At 43.8% G+C, this 26952-nt stretch overlaps 1 protein-coding gene across 1 annotated transcript in view; it reads right to left on the reverse strand.

Moving 5' to 3' along the window:
• The window catches only part of LOC125225149 (lysosomal-trafficking regulator), a 56002-nt gene that overhangs the window by 18574 nt on the left and 10476 nt on the right, over positions 1-26952 (reverse strand). Inside the window, 32 exon segments of the mRNA XM_048128724.1 lie at positions 475-561; positions 978-1148; positions 1498-1632; positions 2255-2344; positions 5820-5993; positions 6182-6286; positions 6938-7077; positions 7344-7390; positions 7841-8037; positions 8516-8665; positions 9360-9529; positions 9532-9706; positions 9850-9993; positions 10637-10810; positions 10994-11160; positions 11966-12083; positions 12164-12238; positions 13607-13782; positions 14475-14529; positions 15078-15229; positions 15731-15862; positions 16243-16359; positions 17325-17435; positions 17807-18004; positions 18448-18632; positions 20657-20768; positions 21098-21133; positions 21175-21188; positions 21811-21935; positions 22284-22459; positions 24185-26541; positions 26702-26785. Of these exon segments, the coding sequence (XP_047984681.1) occupies positions 475-561; positions 978-1148; positions 1498-1632; positions 2255-2344; positions 5820-5993; positions 6182-6286; positions 6938-7077; positions 7344-7390; positions 7841-8037; positions 8516-8665; positions 9360-9529; positions 9532-9706; positions 9850-9993; positions 10637-10810; positions 10994-11160; positions 11966-12083; positions 12164-12238; positions 13607-13782; positions 14475-14529; positions 15078-15229; positions 15731-15862; positions 16243-16359; positions 17325-17435; positions 17807-18004; positions 18448-18632; positions 20657-20768; positions 21098-21133; positions 21175-21188; positions 21811-21935; positions 22284-22459; positions 24185-26541; positions 26702-26785 (6349 nt within the window).

Below are 26952 nucleotides of genomic sequence, written 5' to 3' on the forward strand. Positions count from 1 at the left end.
TATATGCTTTTTTGAACGTTGCATTTAATTTATATGCAGTATTTTCGTGTTTGTTTTCGTTCAAAAAGTGTTTGTTATCAAAAACAATGGATTTAATATGAATAATCTGATGTAGATCAAGATACACTACTGGTCGCAACGCCGCCGGTTGAAGGTTTTGCCTTATGACTGTTTCCTCTGTATTTTTCTCTCAAATGTGATGAAAAACATTGTGTGTAACTCGGGGAGTATGAATATTACTAACTCGAGTCTTTAAATCGCTCCGGCAAGCCGTCGCGATTTAACTTACTCTCGTTAGTAATATTCAACTTCCTCCCCTTGTTGCACAATGTACTATTAATTCCTTTCCGATGTAGTGGCGTGATAGAAAGGGACAAACAAACTTTATGGGCTTATTGGTAACTTTAGATTAGGTACGTTTATGAAGAAGGGGGTAAAAGTGCAATTGGTGCAGATTATTTTTGTCATGTGTACCTGGGCAGCGCGTGCTGCTCGAGCCACGTTCTCGCTTTCGGCCGTCAGCTCCACATATGTCAGCATATGATGCATATCGGTGATTATCTGTGGACAATATACAACTCGTTCATTGTTTAATCAGATAGAAGTAGTCTTTAATTATATTACATACATACTATTTGTTGATAGTAGCGCCACATTTCGGACACTGGCGATCAAATATATGAAAGAGGCGCGTTCCTAGCACACAGCCTAATCTCGTGTAGGTGAACGCGTATTATGCTTGTATGAGTGAAATATGACAGGTCGACTGTTCGCGTTTCTGACAGGTGGTAACTGTGAGGTCACCGAGAGGGTGTGGGCGGCACTTTCAGCGGGGAGCGGGAGTGGCCATACTGAACGATAGTATTCTTTATATTGTGGTGGCCTGGCGATCAAATATATGAAAGAGGCGCGTTCCTAGCACACAGTCTAATCTCGTGTAGGTGAACGCGTACTATGCTTGTATGTTATAACAGTACCTGCATGTGGTGATGTGACTCGAGCGCCTTAACCGCGAGCTTTGCAAGTAGCGCTCCCATGTCGGACAACAGTAGCGCACGTCCGTTGAACTCTCCCGTCGCACCAAGATCGCGTATACAACGCACGGTCACTTCAGCTACACTCATCTCGGAGAGAAGCTTTAGGGAACCCTGCGTGCAAGAAAAACATAAAAGTAAATGATGGGCTAGTTAAAAAGTAATGAGACATTGAGACATTTTAAAATCTAAACCCATAGGCTGAAAGCCAAAGTGAGCATTATTTAGTTCTTATCTTGAAGCGCAGACGGTAGACGTCAATGACACGAATCACGTAAGATGATGTCTACTAAGTGTGTCCATCTGCTGTGTAATCCGCACAGTACTACTGTGAACTCGCACTTGCTCGTAACTACTACATAGCTAATATTAGTTATATCAGCTCCAAGTTTCAGTGAGCCGGGTGGCACTATGTATAGTTCATCATGGCTATTAGTTGTGAGCTAAAGGCATTTATTTTTACCTTGTCAATGATGCGGCGGACGAGTAGAGACACGTTATGCGCTAGCGGTGGATCGTGTAGGCAGGTTGGAAGTGTCGCCAGAAGCGGCGCCGCGCAGTGTAGCATTTCGACAGAAACATCCACCCAAATGTCGTCCTGAATAATTTCACTTTATTTATTTAAAATTTTTCAAACTTTATTTAATAAAATGTATATTTTAATTGCCGCGTGAAAATATCCCTCTTCGAATCTATTGTCAAGACCGTGCTTCTCTTCGGCTGTGAGACATGGAGAGTGACAAAGGGGCTGACGCACAAACAAGTGTTTGTCAATAAGTCCCTCCGGTCGATCCTCCGTATCTTCTGGCCGAAAACTATAAGAAATGAGGATCTGTGGAGTATGTGCCGACAACCTCCGATCGCCCAAGAAGTGGCTCTGCAGAAATGGAGATGGATCGGTCATACCCTTCGAAGAGGAGCTACCAACAGCGCCAGTACCGCGTTTGAGTGGCGGCCTCAAGGAGGAAAGCGAGCCCGCAAACGCCCCGTACACACCTGGAGGCGGAGTGTTGAGAACGAGCTGAGGGAATATGGACTGAGCTGGAACGAGGCCAAGGCGGTGGCTCAAGATAGAAAGGCGTGGAAGGATCTTGTGGAGGCCCTATGCACCTATGGGGTGCCTTAAACATACAACAACAACAACATATTTTAATTCGCAACTGTTAAAACCAAATCGCGAACCAAAATGATTGAATGATCATAATTTCGGTATAGGTTACCTCAAGCTGGTCCTCCAAGGGCACGTCACACTTGGTGACAAGGGCGGCGCAGGCTGCAGCCAGCTCTAAAGAGCTCGGGTATAAGGCTATCTGCAAAAATAAACAACGGCTTAGACCCGATTTAAACAAGATTTCACAATAGGCTACTAGAGTTTCGTATTTTTAATGATGACGTGTCAGGTCTCTAGACAGGCTATATAGACATGTGAAACAAAAGGTTGTCTATTGTTTGCCCGACAGTCATTTAACATAATATTCATATGCCCGAATGATTTGTTTACCATAAAAATTGTATGACATACTGGTTGTTTATCCGAACATTACCTTCCATAATCATACAATGCCATACTATTTGTTAGCCATATTATTAAGTGTAATAATATGGTTTAATATAACATTCAAACGCCATAAGCAATTATTGCCATATTAATTGTTGCCCATATTATTACCTAACCTACTTTCTGATAGCAGTTTCATTTTCCAGGGGGTCACAGTTCTAACCTAACCTAACCTACTTTCTGATAGCAGTTTAATTTTCCAGGGGGTCGCAGTTATAACCTAACCTACTTTCTGATAGCATTTTCATTTTCCAGGGAGGTTACAGTTCTAACCTAACCTACTTTTCAAGCAGTTTCATTTTCCAGGGGGTCACAGTTCTAACCTAACCTAACCTACTTTCTGATAGCAGTTTCATTTTCCAGGGGGTCACAGTTCTAACCTAACCTAACCTACTTTCTGATAGAAGTTTTATTTTCCAGGGGGTCACAGTTCTAACCTAACCTACTTTTTGATAGCAGTTTCATTCTCTAGTACTTCTAGTAGTGTCGTCTCTGTGATAATTACGCATTTCGATGATTCTGCCAAATCACATTATGGAAATTGACTTTTCTGGTCGCTAATTTGGATGACAAATGATGGTATGGAATGTGGTAATTACTGATTTAGATGATTCTGACAAATGCCATTATGGAAACTGACTTTACGGGAAACAAAGTTTCTGGCACTTGATTAATATAGTAAACAATGATTATGGCATAAGATGTTATGAGAAACAATATTATGATTGTTGAATAGGGTGGCAAATAAAATTATGGCAAATGAAATTCTGGCAAATGGGGGTATCCCGAAAAAAAAGCGTATTTATAAAGAAACCGAAAACACGGCGGCACTCACAAAGTCTCATAACTGCGTCACGCGGAAAATCGCGTACGATCTGCGCTTCACGCTGTATACTACATCGCATCACCTACAATAGTGACTTCGATACCTGGTTGGCTAGATGTCTGTATAGGCAAGTCTAATGCGGCGCGCGCGGTTGCAGTGCGGGCACCTAATACGCTGAGAAAAACTGAACGCACGGCCGTATGGCGATGATTCGCGTTCACGATCTGCGCTTCACGCTATATACCACATTGCATCGCTTACAATAGTAACTTCGGTACCTGGTTGGCTAGATGTCTGTAGAGGTAAGTCTTCTGCGGCGCGCGCGGTTGCAGCGCGGGCACGCCACGGCTCTGCCAAATACGCGTAGAACCGCTGCGCACACGCCCGCGTCCCGATGATTCGCGAGCAAGATTAGCGCTTCATGCTGTGAACAGCATTGCACCGATTACAATAGTAACTTCGGTACCTGGTTGGCTAGATGTCTGTAGAGGTAAGTCTTCTGCGGCGCGCGCAGTTGCAGCGCGGGCACGCGGCGACGTTGCAACGCGCCAAATACGCGTAGAACCGCTGCGCGCACGCCCGCATACCGATGATGCGCGAGCAAGAATAGCGCTTCACGCTGTGAACAGCATTGCATCGCTTAGAATAGTAACTTCGGTACCTGGTTGGCTAGATGTCTATAGAGGTAAGTCTTCTGCGGCGCGCGCGGTTGCAGCACGGGCACGCCTCGGCTCTGCAACGCGCCAAATACGCGTAGAACCGCTGCGCGCACGCCCACGTCCCGATGATTCGCGAGCAAGATTAGCGCTTCATGCTGTGAACAGCATTGCACCGATTACAATAGTGACTTCGGTACCTGGTTGGCTAGATGCACAGAACTAAATCAAGATAGAAGGAAAAAGTGTATCTACTTCGCGTGCGGAAAAGTTAAATAGCGAGCAACATTGTTCGCCGCGCAAGTCAGTCTGCTCCCGACCGCTGCCCGCGAGTGACATACAGTGAAAAATACAAAATGGGTCGGTATTCGATAATTAACTGTTCAAACACCACCAATAAAAGCAAGAGTGTTAAACAAAGTGTTTCCTATCATCGGTAAGTACCATTTGTCCTAAAATATTTTTTATTAAATAAAAAACACGATTTTCCTATTTTTATCATCAAAACATTAGCTGACGTACGGCCGTCAAACTAGTTTTCCATTGCGGCTTTAATTTGACGAGTCCGACTTGGCGTGCGTTTAAAACAAGCGATATAAAAATAGGCTATTCAAACTGTCGAGACAAAGTGAAGGTAGATTTGTTATTTTGTCCGTCGAACTCACGTCGAACTTAAGAATAGTGGTGCACCACGGAACTATATCGTCATGTAATCATATGCTGCGATTTCCTTATTCGATTTAAATCGATTTTGCGAAGCAGTGGAAATTATAATTATGTTTTTATATTGTTATGAAACTATACATATAAAGTACGAGTGAAAAGTAAATTTAACTTTAAAATAGGTTACAGTTACGGTATTAACGTTGAATTTGTGGTCGGCAGAAAAACAAATACAAACATACGCTCTATATTTATTATGAATAAAAATAATTCTAAAAATGTGTTAATGGTTAATTATATTTATATATTACTAAAAGTTGTAACAAATAACATGAGGATAATGAAGTGAGTAGATACATGGTCGATTTTCTTAAAAATATTACGAAATATTAACTAGTATTAATACCTACCTACTAAAATCTTTGTTCCTGGCCTTAGGCAAATTATATACCTACTAGTGAATTGTTTGTCATCACACGAATACAGGTTCATTTCACAACGAAGATGAACATCCGATATTTTTAACTTCGGCGGGCATCCCGCACGCAACCTCCACAATCGATCGAATGGGTCACGCGACGACAACGTTCCCATCACTAAAGTACACTCGTGACGTCATAGGCTCGACACAAAACGTTACACGCTCGGTTTCGCTGTTAATCGCCGAGCATTTTCCTTCTATCTTGATTTAGTTCTGTGGCTAGATGTCTGTAGAGGTAAGTCTTCTGCGGCGCGCGCGGCTGCAGCGCGGGCACGCACCGGCTCTGCAACGCGCCAAATACGCGTAGAACCACTGCGCGCACGCCCGCGTCCCGATGATTCGCGAGCAAGATTAGCGCTTCACGCTGTGAACAGCATTGCATCGCTTACAATAGTAACTTCGGTACCTGGTTGGCTAGATGTCTGTAGAGGTAAGTCTTCGGCGGCGCGCGCGGTTGCAGCGCGGGCACGCCACGGCTCTGCAACGCGCCAAATACGCGTAGAACCGCTACGCGCACGCCCGCGTCCCGATGATTCGCGAGCAAGATTAGCGCTTCATGCTGTGAACAGCATTGCACCGATTACAATAGTAACTTCGGTACCTGGTTGGCTAGATGTCTGTAGAGGTATGTCTTCTGCGGCGCCCGCGGCTGCAGCGCGGGTACGCCACGACGCTGCAACGCGCCTACGACACGCAGAACCGCTGCGCGCACGCCCGCGTCTCGGTGGTTCGCGAGCACGATTAGCGCTTCGGGTTGTATGGCGCCTTGCATTGCCTAGTAGGATTGAAGAATTTTAGAATTTAATGCTAATAATATTACATGTGTATAGGAAACAATGTCCGTAGGTTCTTAGATACATTTAGAACAAACAGTTTCCGAAGCACACCACAACAGTGTTTGTAATTAACTAAGCAGTTTTAAACAGACAAGTGAAAGCTTTTCTAGAATATATCAATAGGTACCTGAGCCAAGTCATGTTCGGAGAGCAGTAAGATGGCGTCGCGCAGGAGAAGTAGTAGACCCTCGCAAGCCGTCCACCCTGGCGCGGCGCCGGCGCGTACTCGTTTCTGTGAGAATACTAGATTAATATTGATCATAAATGGTTGAATTTATTTCACGTGTAAGTACCCTAAATCGTAGGCGGGTTCGTTGAAACGAATCAAACGTCAGGTCCGAACGGTCAGCTAATCCGTAAATTATCTACTCACTATTTATTACGTTAAGCTTGGAGTCTTCCTGCGGCATGGAATCAGAAGTTATGAGATTCTTAGGAGAACCAAAGTCGGAGTCCTCGGGCGCGATCTTGTTTTCTACGACGTGGTCTATCATGTCACCACTCGTGTCCTGATAGACCCCGTCAACCCGTAGTCTCACCTCATGGTAGATCCCGCTGGAGTACATCTCGACGGTCGTGTGCGATACGTCGTCCACGTCGACCACTATGTACCCGCTGAGCGCGTCCTCGGGCGCGATCTCGTTTTCTACGACGGGGTCTATCATGTCACCACTCGTGTCCGGATAGACCCCGTCAACCCACAGTCTTACCTCATGGTAGATCCCGCTGGAGTACATCTCGACGGTCGTGTGCGATACGTCATCCACGTCGACCACTATGTACCCGCTGAGCGCGTCCTCGGGCGCGATCTCGTTTTCTACGACGGGGCCTATCATGTCACCACTCGTGTCCAGATAGACCCCGTCAACCCGTAGAGTCTCACCTCATGGTAGATCCCGCTGGAGTACATCTCGACGGTCGTGTGCGATACGTCGTCCACGTCGACCACTATGTACCCGCTGAGCGCGTCCTCGGGCGCGATCTCGTTTTCTACGACAGGGTCTATCATGTCGCCGCTTGTTTCTAAAACGAAACAGAAATAAATGGAATTTTGATATCGAATAATCAGGCTTCGAAGGTAAGTCAGTGCTCAGTTTATTGTTTCAGTTCTCATGTTACTTCAACTAACGGTCTTTGAACAGTTTTAGTCGTAAATATCTACTTTAGCAAGTAAATTTTTCATCTAGTTACTCGTGAGAAAAATCAAGTCAAAGGCCTAAAGTTATCAAATTTAGTGCTAATTTTCTACTGCCAGAAACGGCGTGACATACAATCCTTGATTAACTTACCAATGTTTAAATCCGAATTTTCTGACGTGGAGGAGATATTGTGTTTTCTGTAATCGAGAAAGTAAATTAGACATGTCATGTACTCGTAGAAACTAAGCAATTTTTAAGTTGATAGTTAAGTTTTTTATTAAATAGGCACCTAGAGCACACCTCGAACACTGTCTAAGCTTAGTGTAGGTGAACGCGTACTATCCTTGTATAAGTGAAATATGACAGGCCGACTGTTAGCGTTTTTGACAGGCGGTAACTGTGAGGTAACCGAGAGGAGGTGGGCGGCGCTTTCAGCGGGGAGCGGGAGTGGCCATACTGTACGATAGTACTCTTTATTATACTGTGCCAAGAGTGAGGAAAATGTAAGATCGCCAAAACTTAAATTTAGGTATAGAAGTACATATTTCTAGTGAATGAGCCCCTTCTTTATTACTGTTAGGAGGACGTTGAACATCGAAGGCGAAGCTATCGCTTGAATTAAATAGGGAATCCTAGTTAACACTAACCTGCCCTCTTTGATCTGCATGTTTATGATGCCCTTCATCAGCTTACTGTCCTCATCTCGCAGGCTCCCGCTGTCATTGATCTCTGGTTCGGGGTCCCGTCGTCGCGCCTTCAGCATGAACTCACTGGTTTCTTGTGTGTCTGCTGTTAGGAGGAAGTAGAAGTTCGCCCGCGAATGCGTGACAAACGTGTCGCTTGCCTGGTGGGAACAAAGATTAGATTTTGAGAACATATTTTTAACCCCTGACGCAAAAACGACGGGGTGTTATAAGTTTGACGTGTCTGTCTGTGTGTGTCTGTCTGTGTGTGTGTCTGTCTGTAGCATCGTAGCTCCCGAACGGATGAACCAATTTTGATTTAGTTTTTTTTTGTTTGAAAGCCGAATTAGTCGAGTGTTCTTAGCCATGTTTTATGAAAATCGGTCTACTATGTCGGGGTTTTTTTTTTCAAAATTGTAATTTTGTGGTTAGGTTAGTCAGTTCACTGTTTACGGAGTATTTGTGACAATTATAGAAATATATAGATAGTAAGGATGCTGAGAGCAAGGTATGATAAAGGAAAGTGTCACTCCCACACATGAAAAACTACGATGCCACGCGTTAATTTCACTAAATTGTTGTCACATAAAATTTTGAAATGTGGCTACACAGGTAAACCACATAATGTGGAAGACATACCTGATGCATTAGGAGCAGGAAGTCGCACAGCTCCGCCAGGTGGCAGGGGAGTGGCGGGGAGCCGAGCAGGCCCCCCACCACCCCCACGAGGCATGCGCCCGCTGCGTCTGGGCTGCGGCTTGGGTTATCCTCAGAGTTTAGGAAGCGTTCCTAAAAGAAAAGAAAAACATTTTAGATTTCTGTGTTATTTTAAGAAAATTCTTCAAACTTGACTAACGCTACACAAATACTGCGATGATCGTTCTTAATACATACTGATAAATCCACACTGTCATTGTACTGACGACGAGCATGTAAGTCTGAAGAGTAACATCCAGTCGATGGTTGAAGAATAGGATTTTCTGTACGTTGCAAGCAGCCAACAAGAGTCGCAGAAGGGGCCCATATCACGAAACTTATTAGTCTACTAATATTAGTGTGTTGTCATGGCTACCCATACGATTTGACAGTTCGTGGACTAATAATATTAGTCTAATATCGTTCGAGAAATGGGCCCCAGGTGGTATAGTTGTTGCTGGTTGAAGGCGCGCCATCTCCTGGCGCCCGCGTCTTCTAGCAGCGACCGTATGAAGCATAGCGTCAGCGCCCATAGGGAGCCGCGCATACGTTCCCCTTCCACTTCGCATTCCAGTTCCTGGATGTACTCTATACCTTGCAAGCAGCCAGCAACAGTCGCAGCAAGTGGTGCCAGTGTAGTTGTTGCTGGTTGAAGGCGCGCCACCTCCTGGCGCCCGCGTCTTCTAGCAGCGACCGTATGCAGCATAGCGTCAGCGGTCAGCGACCATAGAGAACCGCGTATACATACGCTCATCTTCCTATTCGTGTTCTAGGATGCACTGTATACCTTGCAAGCAGCCAGCAACAGTCGCAGCAGGTGGTGCCGGCGTAGTTGTTGCTGATTGAAGGCGCGCCACCTCCTGGCGCCCACGTCTTCTAGCAGCGACCGTATGCAGCATAGCGTCAGCGCCCATAGGAAGCCGCGCATACGTTCCACTTCTAGTTCCTGGATGTACTCTATACCTTGCAAGCAGCCAGCAACAGTCGCAGCAAGTGGTGCCGGTGTAGTTGTTGCTGGTTGAAGGCGCGCCACCTCCTGGCGCCCGCGTCTTCTAGCAGCGACCGTATGCAGCATAGGGTCAGCGCCCATAGAGAGCCGCGCATACGTTCCCCTTCCACTTCCCATTCGAGTTCCTGAATAGCAAAAACACTGTAAATAATGCAAGCTGATTTTTTTATGTTAGAGCAGACAGTTCGCTAAAAACGGATCATTGAGTCTAATACCTTTGGACAGTTAAGTACTGAGCTATCTTCTAAAGTCACAACTATCAACATACCTCCTCCGTGTCGAGATGGCGACTAGCTTGCACCAGCAGCGCTAGCAGCGCTGGCTCGCGTACCACCGCGTCAGCTCCGCTGACGACTAATCCGGCTCCAGTGGACGTCAGCACTGGACTAGTACAGGCTTCCTCTAAAATCACCTGCACAAATACATGCAAGTTAGTTTATATTACTAACTTAACGTAAATCCACATACAACTTATAAAGGTTAATGGCTAAACTTTTGTGGGATGGAAGGACTGGCTTGCTGAACCAGTAACTATCAAAAACTCTATGAAGAAGTACTGGTATACCCCAATGCCTATTGTCAGGGCAACACATACCGAGATTTATCTCCAATGCCACAAAAAAACTAAAAAAAACTAATTAGTCCGTCAGTTAGATTATCAAAGAATTTTAGACACGTATTTTTTCTTTTTTGTCGTAAGACGAAAAATGACGACGGTACAGTGCGTTGAAGTTTCGCGTGACGTCACGCCTAGGTACAATTTTTACTTAGAAGTGACGTCACAAGCCCCCACTCCGGAACTTTGATGCTCTATATCTTTGTATTTTTTCATTAATTAGAAAAAGCGAAAAATATGTGTTCAGTATTTTTGGACGATACAGCTGACGGTCTAGACTTTTTTTTATGTAGTCGTCATCCCTATTGTTCAGCGTTCAGCAGCAGCTCCAAGCCGTCAATATAGTACAATGCCGACAGTAGCTAGTCAGTGCCAAAGTCACTGAGAACTATCCCCAATACCATCGCTTATTCTGTCTGCTTATTCGTCTTTCTGTTACCTGCAGCATACGACGCGTCAGACGACACTTTGGCGCCCCAAACACTCGCAGCAGCAGTTCCAAGCCGTCAGCGCCGTGCAATGCCGATCGCAGTCGGTTATCAGCGCGGCATACGCGGAGAACTATTCCTAATGCCATTGCTTGCTCTTCCGCGCTCGCCTCCATTTCTACCACCTGCGAATTATCAACAAGTTTATATCTGGAGTTGCAAACAATATAAAGGCAAACAGAGGTCGTCAGAATTTTCGACCAATCAAAGAAATACAGCAGCGCGGACGGACTGCTCAGATGAGATTCCAGCGGTCCACTAGAAGCTTGGACATTTGTCAAGAAATACAAAGACACAAGATATATTACCCTGGCGAAGAGATACAGCAGCACAGACGGCCCGCCTAGCATGTAGACCGCGGGTGCGATGCCGCAGTGCCCAGACGCTTTCCAGCGCACGTTCCACGTGCATGCTAGCGGCTCGGGGACACAGGCGCCCGCTACTGGCTTCGGGCCCGGATGGCGCGTCGAAAACACTGGAGAAAAAACAATTTTGCAGATTTTTTCAAATAAAGACTACTTAGACAAGACAATATGTTTTGAGATAGACTCGGTTTGGAAGGATACGAATGTGAATGTGTTCAATTTTTACGCCCATGCTCTCTGGTATTATAAACAAATAAATAAGAAAATGATATATCAAGGAGAAGCAAGAGAATATATAATACTGTGCGTAATCATAATAGTATTTTATACAATCATGATATAATACAAAGCTTTTCAGTCGAGTACCATGTTTAGACCACGAAGCTTTGCTGAGTGGCCTAATAGTACGGTACGAGAGTGAAAAGCTTAATTATATCACTATCGTATACAATACTTTTTCTACGAGTCATCATCTTCATCATCAATGGACGGAAATATCATCATTCATGCAAGTTAAAATTAATGTTAATAGCGTCGTTCACCGTTGTATCAACATCGAATTACCTAACAACCAATTGTTTGTAATAACCGTCTCTGATTGGCCGATAACGCGACAGATAAAAAAAAAAGTGTTTCAGATGCCGACAAATTTGCCAGGTATCGCAAATTAGTATATAAATTGTATGAAGTTCTATTTTTGAAATTATTACAGTAAACTATAATGAGATTATTATAGTCGAGTCGGAACTGCCATAGAGTATTCAACACTGAAAAGTTAGCACTTATAGTTTAGTCTGTGGTGTCCTAATTGATAGATTACAGTCGACGAGTAGAAAAAAAAATATATGAGTGATACGAGAAATTCGTAGGATATATCGATATTAAGTAACAGAATAAAACGAATATTCTATTTACCTGTGGGTAATGGTGTGGTCTGGTGGTATAGATTGACGATATTAGGCGCGTGTGCGCTGAAGGATAACAACAAATTTTCGTTCAGCTCTCGAAGCGCTGCTCCGGACATATCGTAAACCTAAACATACAAACATGTTAGTACTGTTATACGTCACATTTGTTGTCTCGAAAGAAGAAATATCGATTTGTAAAGTTTACCTGATCCCAATCGATGTTTGAATCCAGCACGTTCGGTGTCAAGAGTCTTGAGTAATTTGCAATTTCATTATCGACCTGTAAAATACAAAATTGACATTTAATACTTTACGATTTTATCATATTTTTACAAGACATGAAAAAGGATTGCAGAATAGAGCCTAAAGAGGATATTTTAAAACTAAAGAGTTGCGAGTCGCGGCCGAGTGACCAGTAGATGTGTCGGGGTCACTATACATTCCTAGTTAAATACCTGACCTCTTAATCCATGCGTCTAATAAACTTCGGGCCAGTTGCATCAAACACGGTTAACAGACACATCATCGTCACGCGGCAGAGGTCTATGGAACTTCTCATACAATAAAATTTAGCAAACGTTTTGACGGTGACAGACGGTTTGGTGCAACCGACTCTTAGACGGGAAGTGCGCGCCAGCGCCGCCAGCGCCACCGGCACACCCTGAAATGCGACAATCGCCACGAGCTGTGACCGATTGCCAGACTAGTAGGTGTAATGAGTCACTGATGTGAGGCCGAGCGACCGACTAGTAGGTATGTAGGGTCAGTATACTCTCCCACTTCCTTACAGTAAGTGCGTTTTCACATTATCCGATCCGATATCGGATGTCGGACCGATATCCCATACATTACTGGCGCCATCTTGGATTTTATTCATTGAAATCCTTCCGACATCCGATGTCAGATCGTATAATGTGAAAACGCACCAACTGTGGTCACACCTCGGACACTAGCGATCAAATATATGAAAGAGGCGCGTTCCTAGCACACATTCTAAGCTCGTGTAAGTGAACGCGTACCATGCTTGTATGAGTGAGATATGACAGGTCGAGTATTCGCGTTTTTGACAGGTGGTATCTGTGAGGTAACCGAGAGCGGGTGGGGGGGCACTTTCAGCGGGAAGCGGGAGTGGCCGTACTGTATGGTGCCCGAGTGACCGACCAGTAGTGTGTAAGGGTCACTGCAGACGCTGCACTCACCTGGCACACGAGGTGCGGGTGCGGCGCGGGCGCGTGCGCGGCGGTGTGCAGCGCGGCGGTGTGCAGCGCGGCGGCGGCGCTCAGCACGGGCGCGCGATACACGCAACACCCGGATATGTGGTACCCGAGTGACCGACCAGTAGTGTGTAGGGGTCACTGCAGACGCTACACTCACCTGGCACGCAAGGTGCGGGTGCGGCGCGGGCGCGTGCGCGGCGGCGTGCAGCGCGGCGGCGGCGCTGCAGACGGGCTACACACGCACCCGGATGGCACGCGAGGTGACCGGGTGTGTAGGGGCGCAGACGCTACACTGCGCGGCGGCGGTGCGCGCGGCGGCGGGCGCGTCGCGGCGGCACGGGCGCGGCGGCGCTCAGCACGGGCGCCCGGATATGTGGTACCCGAGTGACCGACCAGTAGTGTGTAGGGGTCACTGCAGACGCTGCACTCACCTGGCACGCAAGGTGCGGGTGCGGCGCGGGCGCGTGCGCGGCGGCGTGCAGCGCGGCGGCGGCGCTCAGCACGGGCGCGCGGTACACGCAACACCCGGATATGTGGTACCCGCCACGGGCCGCGGCCGAATGACCCACTAGTAGGTGTGTTGGAGTCACTTTGCGGACCAGGATGCCTGCGAGACGTATTTGTAGCTTAGGAATTTTACTAACTTAGGTTACACTATACACAAAATTTTGCATTTAGTAGCGTAGTCGTTTACAACGAATAAACTCTGTCAAACAAGTCTGTCAGTAAATAAAAACAAAGAAAACTATAGGTATCCTTTTCTCTAGCACCCTAAAGAAAAGGATGCATATAGTTTTCTTTGTTCTTATTTACTGACACAGAGTTTAAAATCAAAGTATTTCATTTTAAAGCTAGCAACATTAGTTAGAACATTAACACTGTTGCGGACTGCGGTTACAATTTAGCCTGCCGACTTGTACTTTTATATATTCTGTGCTGCCGATCGAATCACAGAATATATAAAAGTACAAGTACAGAAGGCTCACTCTCAACAACCTGTCAACGGACTGCATGCGACATTGAGTTCTATTGCGCAGCGTAAAGCTTGTCAAACTTTATGGGAACTCGCGGCCGTCAAAATGTACGTCAGAATGTAACGCGGAGTGAGCCGCTCCTAATCAAATGTCGCATTGAAGTTGATGAAACTCGCATGCGAAATGTCGTACCGTGTAAATCAGCCCTTAAAGAAACGCGTCCTTTGAACACGTAACATGAAAGAGAAGAGTCGTGGAATGTGAGATGCTGATGTTCGACAATTTTCGTCTTTCCGTACAGACTGTATAGAAGTAACGATCTTACCTTGTAAAGGCAGGGACACTGTTTCACACTCGCATCCATCTATGTAAAGTGTCACCTGATAACAAAAAAAAAGATAAATAAGATAAACCTGGATCGACGAACTTCAACATCATTTGCTTCAAGTCAAAAACACATCGAACAATTACAAATAAGTAGCTCTGAAGGGTAATGCAATAAAAGCAAGGAAATAAAGAGTAAAGTTAATAAGTTTTTTTGCAAAAAAATCATTATTGGCACAAGCTTTTATCGCCGACAGTCATCTACTGCTCTCTTAGACGTTTCTAAAAAATCCTTACTCGATGGGGATACGACGTTTCATAACAGGGTTTATATGACCATCTTTCTGCTCCATCATCAGATCAGCTCCATGATACCATCATATTGCATTGTCACGTGATTTACATATGTGTGCAAAATTTCAGCTCAATCGAAAACCGGGAAGTGGGTCAAATTTAACTGCCACGTTTTGACCTAAACTAACATACTAACAAAGCAAGTTGAATAAAAGCTTGTTAAAACTGGACGACACCCGCCACTTTCAATTTCTACTTTGCCAGTCTCTGATGTTCGATAAAATGGTAGTTAAATGATTCCTACAGTAACCTGTATGTGTATTTTCCGCTTATGCACGACCTCTTTGACGTTGAGCGCTACACAGCACCATTGCGCGGGCGGTAAGGCCGCATCCACACGAGTCTCACTCAGCACTTTGTAGCATGATGTTTCGGGGCGCGAGAGGCGTAGTGTGAACGCACCTGAATAAGTAACAACGAATTTATAACGAATTCTCGATCCTGTAACTATACAAAATACTAATTTTATACAAAATTGAACCAGGATTGACATGTTTTTCTCACTCAATTACTGCAAATTTAGAAAAGTATCTACGTCTATCGCATAAAACAACATTTTGCTAAAGCAAAGAGGATCGAGTATTATAGAGAGTTACTGTCTACGTAGAATGTGTAATCACAGTGCATAGACTGCCATCTCTCGACACAGGCTTAAAACTTTTGAACCTCAGTTTTGACAATTTGGCCCATATTCTTAGCTTGATATATGTTAGAATGCCTTATATTAATATTAGCGCCATCTGGCCGAGCGTCCTCCAAAGGTGTAACGCCATCTAGGCCACCGTACCTTTTTCTGTATAGCTCTGAGGTACGTATTTTTCTTAGACTTTATCAGTCTTTACGGAGTTACATATGTCTTTGGCTAAAGAAAAGCCAGTAAAGGTCAAACAAGAGCGTACAAACCGGAGTCGGTGTGTAGCCATAGTTCTAGCAGGAGCGAATCGTGTCCAATAGTCAGTACGTGTAGTTCCGAAGTTACGTCTTTTTCCGTCGCGTCGAGTGAACGCTCTGAGCCCTTCCATTCGTTTAGTGGTTCTGTAAAAAATATATTACTACTTAAATTGTTTATTTAATTTAAATTTGACAAGGCGTGGATGGAGGTAACTTGGCAGGTCTGATGGTCACCGGAAAAGATCTTCGAGACTAGAGCACGAAACGCTACTCTAATCAGATCTCAAGAGGAGACCAAAAGACCTACGCTAGCTTTTCACTACACCAAGCAGAAGACCGTAGCCTATGGAGGCAAGGGCAATTGGCAAGCTAAAAGAGCTCGTTACCCGACCCTCATTAACGAGGAAGCAATGCTAAGAAGAATTTCTTTCATGCTTGAAGTTTATATTTGACCCAAATATGTTTTTATTGTGATGATTGTTACCGGTAAATAATTTCGCGTAAAAATCCATTGGATACAGTACCGTTGGGTGGATGACGTCGTAGCCAAGTAGTCAGCGCGAAGCCTTGTAGCCACGGCGCCCAGCCTGCGCCCTCTGCACCGCAACGCGCCGCGTGCAGTGCCCATGCCGAGTTCAAACCTATTGTAGAAACGATTTGGTTAAAATTCCGGATTCCAGATAATCATTCAGATACTTATATGATTTGTGATAGACATTATAGACAAAGGAGCAGAGTTGCACCATAAGGGTTCCTCTTGTACCTTTTTGGTACGAGACCTTTCTTTGTTACCCCCCTCAACCTTTTCAGTGTACACCTATTCAAGTAGTTTCACTTCGAACAAAAGCATAAAGTGCGGATCTCTAACAAGTGACGACGCAACCGATTTAAGCACGTTTGCTAAGGCACAGTAAATAAAGAGTACTATCGTACAGTATGGCCACTCCCGCTCCCCGCTGAAATCGCCGCCCACCCCCTCTCGGTTACCTCACAGTTACCGCATGTCAAAAACGTGAACAGTCGACCTGTCATATTTCACTCATACAAGCACGGTACGCGTTCACCTACACGAGCTCAGACTGTGTGCTAGGAACGCGCCTCTTTCATATATTTGATCGCCAGTGTCCGAGGTGTGGCTAAGGCGTGCGCCCAGTTGGACCGTCATCGTCGAGCAAATGCTTTTGATATTTTGAATGAGAATCAATTTGTTCAAAGTTGGACTGCTACGGGGTACTTTCCTCGGAGTGCGTATAGGGCGTAAGCTTACCCATGTACTCAAATACTCCGGAATACTGCTGCCTTCTTGGTCGGTAAGCCTTGTAGGCCGGATAGTCCACTGTCATATATTTATCAAAGAAATATGATCATAGGTATGTATGCCTCTCTTTTTCTCCAACGTAAAGAAAAAGGACGGCATGATGCCTATGATCATATTTCTATGATAAACATATGATCGGCCTTACAGATCTCGTACGCTGCGTTCAAAACATTATAAGTTTGGATTCTCCGTCATCCTTCCGAATCATAGGCACAGCGTCTGTTTGTGGCCAGTTTTTAAACGGATCACAGACCGATGTGCCCTTACAATCCTTACATGTATCCTTACCCGCCTTTAGATGAGCCTCTCGGAGCCCCCGCGCCGCCGCCTCCGCGTGTGCGCTGTGCGCCGGAGCACTCACGTCCTCGAAGCCGTCTCTCCGCCCGATGGGCCCGGCGTCTGTTTAAAAAACTTGTACTTTATGCTTACGTTACGATCTAACCACCATTGAACATCGTCAAACGCTAAACGAAAAGCAAAAATAATGAATAGAATCTGGCGTTACTATGCAGAAATTCACATTGTTATACTACTCTGTGCTGATGGTGCACTAAGACATATATCTTACACACATATCTCTTAACAATGACTTTCACATTTAGATACACAGTATACACTACACATACATGAATGACAGTGGCGTGACAGCCTGAAACAAATCTATTTATGTTTCACGTCGACACATCGTTAGCGCCACTTAGCGCGATGTAGGACACAACTTGATCAGTACAGCGACATCTAACGCACAATGTGCTCAACTTCACGCTTACCTGTAGACTGTGTGACAGGGAAGGCGAGGACAGCCAGCGGCGCGGGCTCCGCGTCCCCAGCCAGCCGGAGTAACGTCGGTAACAGCGCCGGGAGCGCCGCCCGCCGCGCGCATAGACGTAGCAGCAGTGCCAGCTCAGAGCCGCTTATCGACCGCATGGCCACCACGTGGATTAGCTCGAGGATGCTGCGTTGAAGTTCTGAGGGCGGAACGAAATGTTGTATAAAATGAAGTGTTGAAAATAAAAATAGTGTCACGCTCAGAATGCACTACTCTAGTGTCACACAAACTATACTGCCCATCGGGTATGAAGATTGAAGTTTATAATGATAACGGCAGTAACTGACCTGGAAGATCAGGATCACTTAGTTCCTGTAATGCTGCAGTCTTGGGGCCCAGCAGGCGGGCTAGGAGAGGCGAGGAGCGTGCAGCACGCGCGCGCTAAAGACACTCAAGCTATGGCTATGACGACTGAAGTCTCTGTAAGGTGTCAGCAGCGGCTGGTCCATACAAGCCGATTCCCACCGGCTTGCCTAAAATTGATTACTAGTAAAGTACCTAATGTTAAGGTAAGTTTCTTTTTGCTCAGTGTTGCTTAGCAGAATTTTTCACCAGCCGCCACTGCTAGGTGTTGTAGGTAACCTGCAAGATCGGGATCGCTCAGCTCCAGTAAGGCGGCAGTCTTGGGGCCCAGCAGACGGCCTAGTAGAGGCGGGGGCGGAGCACGGGCGCGACCTAGTGCAGCGGCGAGGCGCGTGCAGCACGCGCGCGCTAAAGACGCGCCCGACGCGCGCGCGCCTTCTTGCCCGTCGGGTGCTGATACTAATCTAAACGTACATTAAAAAAATTAATAGGCAATTTAGTAATTTACTTACTTTGTTGGCGCGAAGACCCTAATAAATTTTGGTCTCCAACACAAGAGCACACCACTTTACGCGGTCCAGTCACCGGCATAAAGAAGTGATGCTTACTGTACCTTGTCGCTTTTAATCGTTTGTCAATTTCGTATGACATTTCAAACAAGATGTTAATATGACAAGGTACAGAAATCATCACATATTTATGCCGGTGACTGTCCAAAGCGACATCACGCTAGCCCTCGTAATTTAGTAATTTGATGATCACTTTAGGTCGCTATTATTTTTCATGATTGCATCGCATTCCGATTTCCTATTCGCTATGTACACAACTGGTGCGCAGATTACATGTATTTATGACAATCAGCGCACTTTGCCAATATGTACTGTGGTGGCATTCAATAAATCACTGTCACCACGAAATAGTAACTTAAATAGTCTTTAAAATTAGTTTTTTAAAACACCAAACATATCACGTACCAAGAAGGGCTAAAATGCAAACTATTCGGACAAACCTAATTGCTTTTACTGCTATACTGTTCAATAATAGTTAGGTGTCGCATTCATATGGCTTCGAAGAAAAAACGGTTCAGTCGCGAGGTAAGTTTCACCAGCTAATATAATCTTATTACTACATTGTACATATGTAAAGATAACTCGTCAGGTATTAAAATAATCATGTATAGTAAATATTTACCTATTGCTAAACAATATAACATGAGTTTATTAAATACTAGCTTTTGCCCGCGTTGCTTCGCTCGCGTTAGAAAGAGACAAAAAGTAGCCTATGTCACTCTCCATCCCTTCAACTATCTCCACTTGAAAAAATCACGTTAATTCTGCGCTCCGTTTTGCCGTGAAGGCAGACAAACAAACAGACACACACACTTTCCCATTTATAATATTAGTATGGATAAATTATCGATAACAACGTAGATTTTATTGGCTGGGTGCACGATGACAGCATCACCCAGCGGTTACAACTACGGCGGACTTTGAAACGCCAAATGGCTTTCTGTCAGTACGAAGAGTAAGTAAATAAACAAATAATTTTAATGAAATAGCGATCATATAAATTTATAGTGTCGATAATAACATTCACCTTTTTAAACTCTGTCTAAAATGACACAATCAATAATTTTCAGGTAACTACAAACGGAGTTTCTCACGGTTGAGTTCACGAAATGTAAATAAAGTAAACCGATTTTAGGTAATAACCCATTTCATATATATTGGAGACGATTATTTATGTCTGTAGTGTCGTTAATAATGCAGAATTTTTGCCTATTTTAAAAGTACATATGTTGTTTTAAAAGTATGTTAGTTTACTTACTTTTTCCTCTTACAGCGATTATCTATTTCATTTGGTTCTCGTTTCCAAATTGCTTCTGAATATTTAAAAAAAATGTGATCACAGTTTTTCCCAGTGTTTGTACAGTTAACTACGTAGTAAGTATCGTGACGCATATTTATTTATTTTTACTTTAATGTACGGATACGTAAATTTCGCTGTAAAAAGTGACAGTTGGTCTGCCGAGGGTTCCTTTTTTGGCCACGGTGCGCGCTGCGATCGATTCGTGGTTCTCCCACCACCTACTTCGCACCCAGCCAATACTTTTTTTGTGTAAATAAACTATATACATTTTGATAAAGGTAATTGAATTTGGGTTTTCAGTGTAAGTGCAATGGGACTCAATAGGATCGAGCATGCCATTGTCCTCGTGATCTAGAAAACTGGCTAAAGTTGACAAATATGTATATCTAATACTAAATACCGATATCTTCAAGCCGCGCGCCTTTACGCGTACAAAACACGGACAGTTGGGAAACCTACCAAAGGTTTACCATGTCTTGGCTACTTGTCGACATACTTCTCTAACGGTAGGTACCTATTAGATTTTTCTCTTCAGTCACTAGACGGCAACTGCACCGTACACAGTCTATTCTACGGGACACTTACATGTACGCAAGTATGTGTTTTATGTAGTACGTACTTGTGTATTAAATCCGTGAGTATGTCCAGCACGATGACGCATAGCTCGGGATGCGCTAGCCGCCCGCTCTCCGCGTACTGTGAGCATGCTGGCCCCAAAGCAGGCTCCGTTCCTATCGAAATAAAAGATTAAATAGGCTAGTTTCCTACTAGTCAAATCAGTTTCTTTTTATGAACTGTCAAAACGATTTGCTAATATGGAATTACTATGAAATACTGAGGAGTGACGTCACGGTCAATTCATTTACTTTATATCTTTGTCTTTGACTTATTAAATAGAAATTATGTTTAAACATAACTACTGTCCATATTTTTCTTCTAAATATGTGGTGCTTTATTTCGTGCACTGCATAAAATATTTTATATTAAATATAGGAAACTAGCCTATTGTATGACGTACAATAGGATCGATAGTTCTGACACCTATAAACGAAAAACTTACCGGTAACGCTGCTCAGCGAAGACAAGGATTCCGACACTTTTCTTGATTTGTACGTTGATAGCAAGTCGAATTTGCCTATTTCCACGTCTGCCTGCAAACCAAATAATATTTATATATATATGCTTTATATACTTACTAGCTTTTTCCCGCGGCTTCGCCCCCATTTCACCCCCTTACGATGTGAATTTTGAAAAATCCTTTCTTATTGCTCTTCTACACCTTACAAGGAACCTACGTGCCAAATTTGGAGTATATAGGACCAGCGGTTTCGGCTGTGCGTTGATATGTCAGTTAGTCTGTTTCTTCTTTTATATATTTAGAAGATACATTCAGTCATACGTCCCTATCGCATAAGAGCGACGCTACTGACGAGTTTCATTAAGATGAAGGGTTAATTAATTCTTAATAACTGTTAGTAGCTCTGTCGATGTTTCCTGTCTCTTGTTAATAAATAACCACGTGTGAGCAGAACTCACAGTTTGAAGGTTCCGTGCGTTTTATTTGACCCTGTTCAGAGCATAAAGACAGCTACTTAAACTTAGCTATAAACTAATAAACTCAGCCCAGAGTCACGTTTGTATTAGCAATTAATAAATGGCCGCCAAAAGACTAAAGAAATAGCCTCAAAGAGAAATCGAATAACTCTATGACATTCGTCTTGATCTTTTCAGTTCTAAATTGAAATTTCTTCATAAGGTTTAAAGGTGAGTTACCTCGTACCCCTCATCGGCTCGGTAGTATGGTTCACTGTGTTCGGACGCGTAGGGCACGGCAACACTCTCTCGCTGGAGGAACCTTCCACGGAACTGTTGCCGGAGGGGCACAGGAGAGGGGGCACCTGATGAAATAACGAAATATAAATATACAGTTAATAAAGTAACAGGCCATCCAGAGCAGTATTACTGTAACGACTTCAAAAACCTTCGGCTTCTATAACCACCTCCCAGCTTTCTTAGATCGATCGTACAGGTCACAAGCGTGAACTGAATCGTCAGTATCCGCATTTGTCAACACCACTCGGACAGCTTCTTTTGAACATTAACAGTTCATTACAGCAACGCGCACTAGCGCCTCAAACAGCGCTCGCAACGTCGCGCTTCCGTTAGTTCCCGCGTTGCTCAGCGCCGCTTGGACTACTATACAGCTATTTTTGAACATGAACAGTCCTGCATATGTTATTACAGACCTTTGCTTGAGGTGGGGGAGGCGGCATGGCGTGCGCAACGCTGGGTTCAGCTACAGCAACGCGCACTAGGGCCTCGCACAGCGCACGCAACGCCGCGCTTCCGTTAGTTCCCGCGTTGCTCAGCGCCGCCCGTACCACAGCGCAGCTAGCCTCTTTTGATCGGCCGGATGTTACATCTGAAATGTTCACTATGTACCTATATTAAATGCTGGTATAACATTTTAATTCAATTTGGACCGGCATGGTGTTTAAAAACTAGATATTCAATCGAGTATGAAAGGACGCCGCGACTGGCGGACCTACGTTCCCAGTCAAATCAGTCGATGTGTATCGGTCTCGGACATAGTACTCGTAAGAAACTAGTACAGTATCGTGACCTCCTAGCTAAACAACATACGCAATTATTGAAGTATTGTTCAGGCGACCCTCGGTAATTGAATCCTGCAGCCTTAAATGCACCGTGCGCAGTGACACAGAAGAATCGAACTCGACGCGCGACCTTAGCTCCATTCGAGATACTATTTTACTTATAAACTGTTGGTACTGTGCTACTCCTACGTTGTAGTACGTAGTTGTTAATAGCTTGAGCACAAACGTAATTTGTAAAGTCCTAAAATAGATCATTCAAGTCTTCTCAAATATAATAATTTGATTTTAATAAAAATGTCGGCAGTGCATAACGAATATTTCCTTCAACACAACAGAGTTCAATTTAGTTTTACATGTACATTAGCAATAGTATATTGGCAATATAAAGTTACCAGTGCTGTATTATCTGACCACGTGTCGGGTGGAATGTTCCGTCTGTGGTTTCCGACCGTAGCGAAACATTTGATACAAATTGACCAATCATTTCATAACGGCTTTTAACGTATGCTTGGGTAGAAATGCCTACTTGTTAATGCTTCCTTGTAGCTTTAAATTTGTTTTGTTCCTGTTAAATGTTTAATTTATTTATTTAGAAATACAAACACATACAAAAAGGCACTTCAGTGAAACTAGAAGTTTGGAGTAAAATTGAATCAAACTAGGTACAAGGACGTAAGGTCCTATCTTACCAGATTCTATGGTAACTACTTACGTTCAAGGTTTCCCCTCTAATTTACAATACAAATAAAAATAGCTATCGCCCGAGGCTTCACTCGCCTTAAATTCGAAAATTTCATACAAATTTCCACTCCCCCATTTCAGGGAAGTGGGGGCTTAGAAAGAGACATAAAGTAGTCTATGTCACTCTCCATCCCTTCAACTATCTCCACTTAAAAAATCACGTCATTTGTCGCTCCGTTTTGTCTTGAAAGACGGACAAACAAACAGAGACACACACTTTCCCAATAATATCAGTATGGATAACTTACAAATATTGGCACAAGCAACTTTTAGACTATAGCGATAGTTGTATTGCACAAGACAGAAAATACGGAAACCACGTCTGTTTTCGAACGCTGCTATCGTGTCTATAAGTTATTAATGACAAATGTAATTACTTTACTCAGTCAATCAATCAAAGAAATTAAAAAATACCGTGGTATACATACGGGTGTTTACATATCATATCTCGATTTAAAGTAGCATTTAGATAAATGAGTTTGTTGTATTTAGTTCGGTCTCATATAGAGTGCGCGTAACTAAATATAAAAGGTAATTTGAACTTACAGGAAATTATTTAACTAGAAAACCTAAGTAGGTACAAATTTTAAAGGATAGGTACATTTTCATGTTACATTTTTTTTTTTTTTTTTTTTTTTAATTTATTGAAAAAAGAAAAACCTTAAAGTCTAAAGTTACAAATTATCGCCAAACTGTTACAGTATTTTGCGGGCCAGACTACGGTAGTCTCCATCTTCTATCAATAAATTGTATCTGTAATCAGTTAGTAGCTCAAAATGGTAATAACTCACCTGACACGGAGAACTGCACCGTTAGCAGGGCCTCCACGATCTTAATCAGCAGTCTCATCTCCGCCGGCGAGCTCTCGCAGTTACACACGAAGTACAACAGCACTCGCAGCAGCCCAAAGCTGTCCAAGAACACGTCCTCGTCAACCACGTATTGTCTGAACACAGGACTATAAAGACACAGCGCCGCACATGATTTCCAGAACGTCCATGAATTCTTCAAAGCCTCTAAGTAATCATCTATAGACTCTTCTATCACGTTTTCACCCGCAGCAAAGCTGGTTTTTATCGCTTTCGGCATAGAAATTGACAATTTTCTTAAATGTGACGAATCACGGCGTTTCTCTTTGAATGATAACCGTTTCTTTTCTTCCGTAACATCAGAAAGCTCTTCAAATTTTTCTTCCGGAAGTTTCAGGCGGTAGATTTTAAAGCATCTCTGTGTAGTTTCTGACAGAGACTTGAATAGCATTTGGATTGATGCTAGAGAGCTTATTTCTCTATAATAAGTTGTGGTGGTATTCTCCTTAATCAATTTGAATATCTCTACGGTAATAGCTATTTCGAGTATGGAACAACATTGGTTTGAGAATTCTGGTAGAGAAACAAGTTCAAGCACGTAACTGAGGCCTCCTTTTTGAATGAATTGATCGGCAAAAGACACCGTGTTTAGTAGACTGGAAAATATATTTAGACACGATACGGTCAGGAAGTATGCAGAGTCCTCCATTCTAATAATGTATCTATGTTTGGCCACTATGAAAGTCGGGTATATCACGCTAAAGAGTAACTCGTGCTTCATTTCTAACCGACACTTTGGTGTGACTCGAAGCAAATGCGACACTGTTGCGTGCAACACATTGTTATGATTATCCAGTTGTAGTAAAGAGTTGTAGTGGATTAAGAAGGACCATATACTCTTCCGATCAACAGGGCTAACGGAATGGAGGCAGTGTTTCTTAGCGAACCTTTTGTCATCGCTCGGCTCGCAAATAGAACAAGGGAGCTGGTCTGTGACCTTCGGTATGAGCACGCTCGCCCCCAAGTCTCCATACACAGTATGTTCTAAAACTTGGAGACATTTCAAAGCAACTGAGTCGTGCGTTAACATCAATCGGACGATGTTCTCCATGAGGAGTCCAGGGGAAAAGCAGCAGCAGACTCCAGAGTTTAGCATGACACGCAGTATTTTATGCCTGAGCGGGGCCTGACCGGACACTTCCTCGTCCGTTAATAAACAAGCTAGTGTACCGTACAGAACTGATACGCAACACGTGGATGATAGGGGAAGATCTATACTGGCCTCGCCTAGAATGTCATGATGATGATGCATGCCCGCTGCGACTCGCGCACGGCACACCTTATGTCTAGTACGGGGGCAGGCTGCGGAGTGCACTACCTCGCTGCGCACCCTCTTCATTCCGCTTATCAGCTTCCCCACGGACTCTAACAGCTTCTTAATAAGCGTGACAGCCTCGTCGTTATCCACACCCTTTATCCTGATCATCAACTCAACGCATTCTCTGAGTAGACCGCCTTTGAGACACTCACCGTACAATTTGAACTGGTCGGTGAATTCCCTTAAGTTGTCCAACGTACGACACTGCATAAGAAGGCAGTGGAAGAAAGCTGTGATAGAATATGCTATTCCGAAAACGAATCTGAGCATATCGTCAGATTGAGCCTCTGTTAAAATATCGTTGGCGAGATTCTCATCCTTCTTGTGGTACTTAGAGCTAGATTTGCAGATTACGTCCTCTAATATTCTTAGCAGCATTGGTAGTATGCCATTGTTTATTAGTTTAGCACACAAGTCGGGTCGGATAAGAACTTTGTCTAATGAGACGATTAGTAGCTCTGTTAGGGCGACTTTAATGTGGGAGACTTCATCCGCGCTCTTTGAACAAGCGGGAAGCGAGCCAAACTGTAGAGAGCATAGATTTTTCAAAGAGAAATTTATACATTGCATTGATATTTGTGAACCTTCAGACCCCGACAGACTGCTTTCAGCTTTACACAGCTCTTGTAGTAAATCCGTGATCATAAGAATAAACTCAAACGCTGATATTTCAGAATTTATAACCTCTCTATGCTTTTCGTTTATATAATCGTCTGGTTTTGGTTTTGTTTTCTTTGGTGAAAGAAAGGGATCGCCGTAAAGTTCATTGGCATACTCATTGGAAGACTTTAGAGGCGAGTTGAAGTACTCGAAATCGTCGGGAGAAGAAATTTTGATGGCGAGCGACCGGTTCAGAACCTGCAAGTCGTCGTTGGAGTCACCAGACTCGGAAGACAATTCTTGCTTGAGCGATTTCCTTTTCGTTTTGGCCTCGTCCTTACTTTGGCTTACGTGTCTCGATCTAAGATATCAAAAAAACAATTGAGTTATTGTATTGTCCCTGCATGATTGATATTGTTTGATATTACAAGGAAATAGATTCAAAAATAATTTAGGATAAAAGTAAAAAAAAACTTTGGTCATAATGACTATACCAAGAATATGAAATTGTATGTAATTACCGGCCAGTCGTACCCCGGTCCGATACTGGAGTGTTGTTGACCTTTGACGCCGGACTGCCAGCTGGCTTCTGTTTGGACCATATTCTATAATAAAATTCTTCATTAACTATTGCTAACGTAATTAAAAGAAAACCTGGCAAATAGTATGTTGCGCTCTATGTAGTTCTGCGTCTGCGTCTGTTAGTTCACTGCCCTTGTATCCGAAAGTACTTGTATTGAGTCGACGAAAACGAGAGAACTTACGCGAAAAC

This window comes from Leguminivora glycinivorella, chromosome 1 (assembly GCF_023078275.1).
Source record: "Leguminivora glycinivorella isolate SPB_JAAS2020 chromosome 1, LegGlyc_1.1, whole genome shotgun sequence".
NCBI lineage: Eukaryota > Metazoa > Arthropoda > Insecta > Lepidoptera > Tortricidae > Leguminivora > Leguminivora glycinivorella.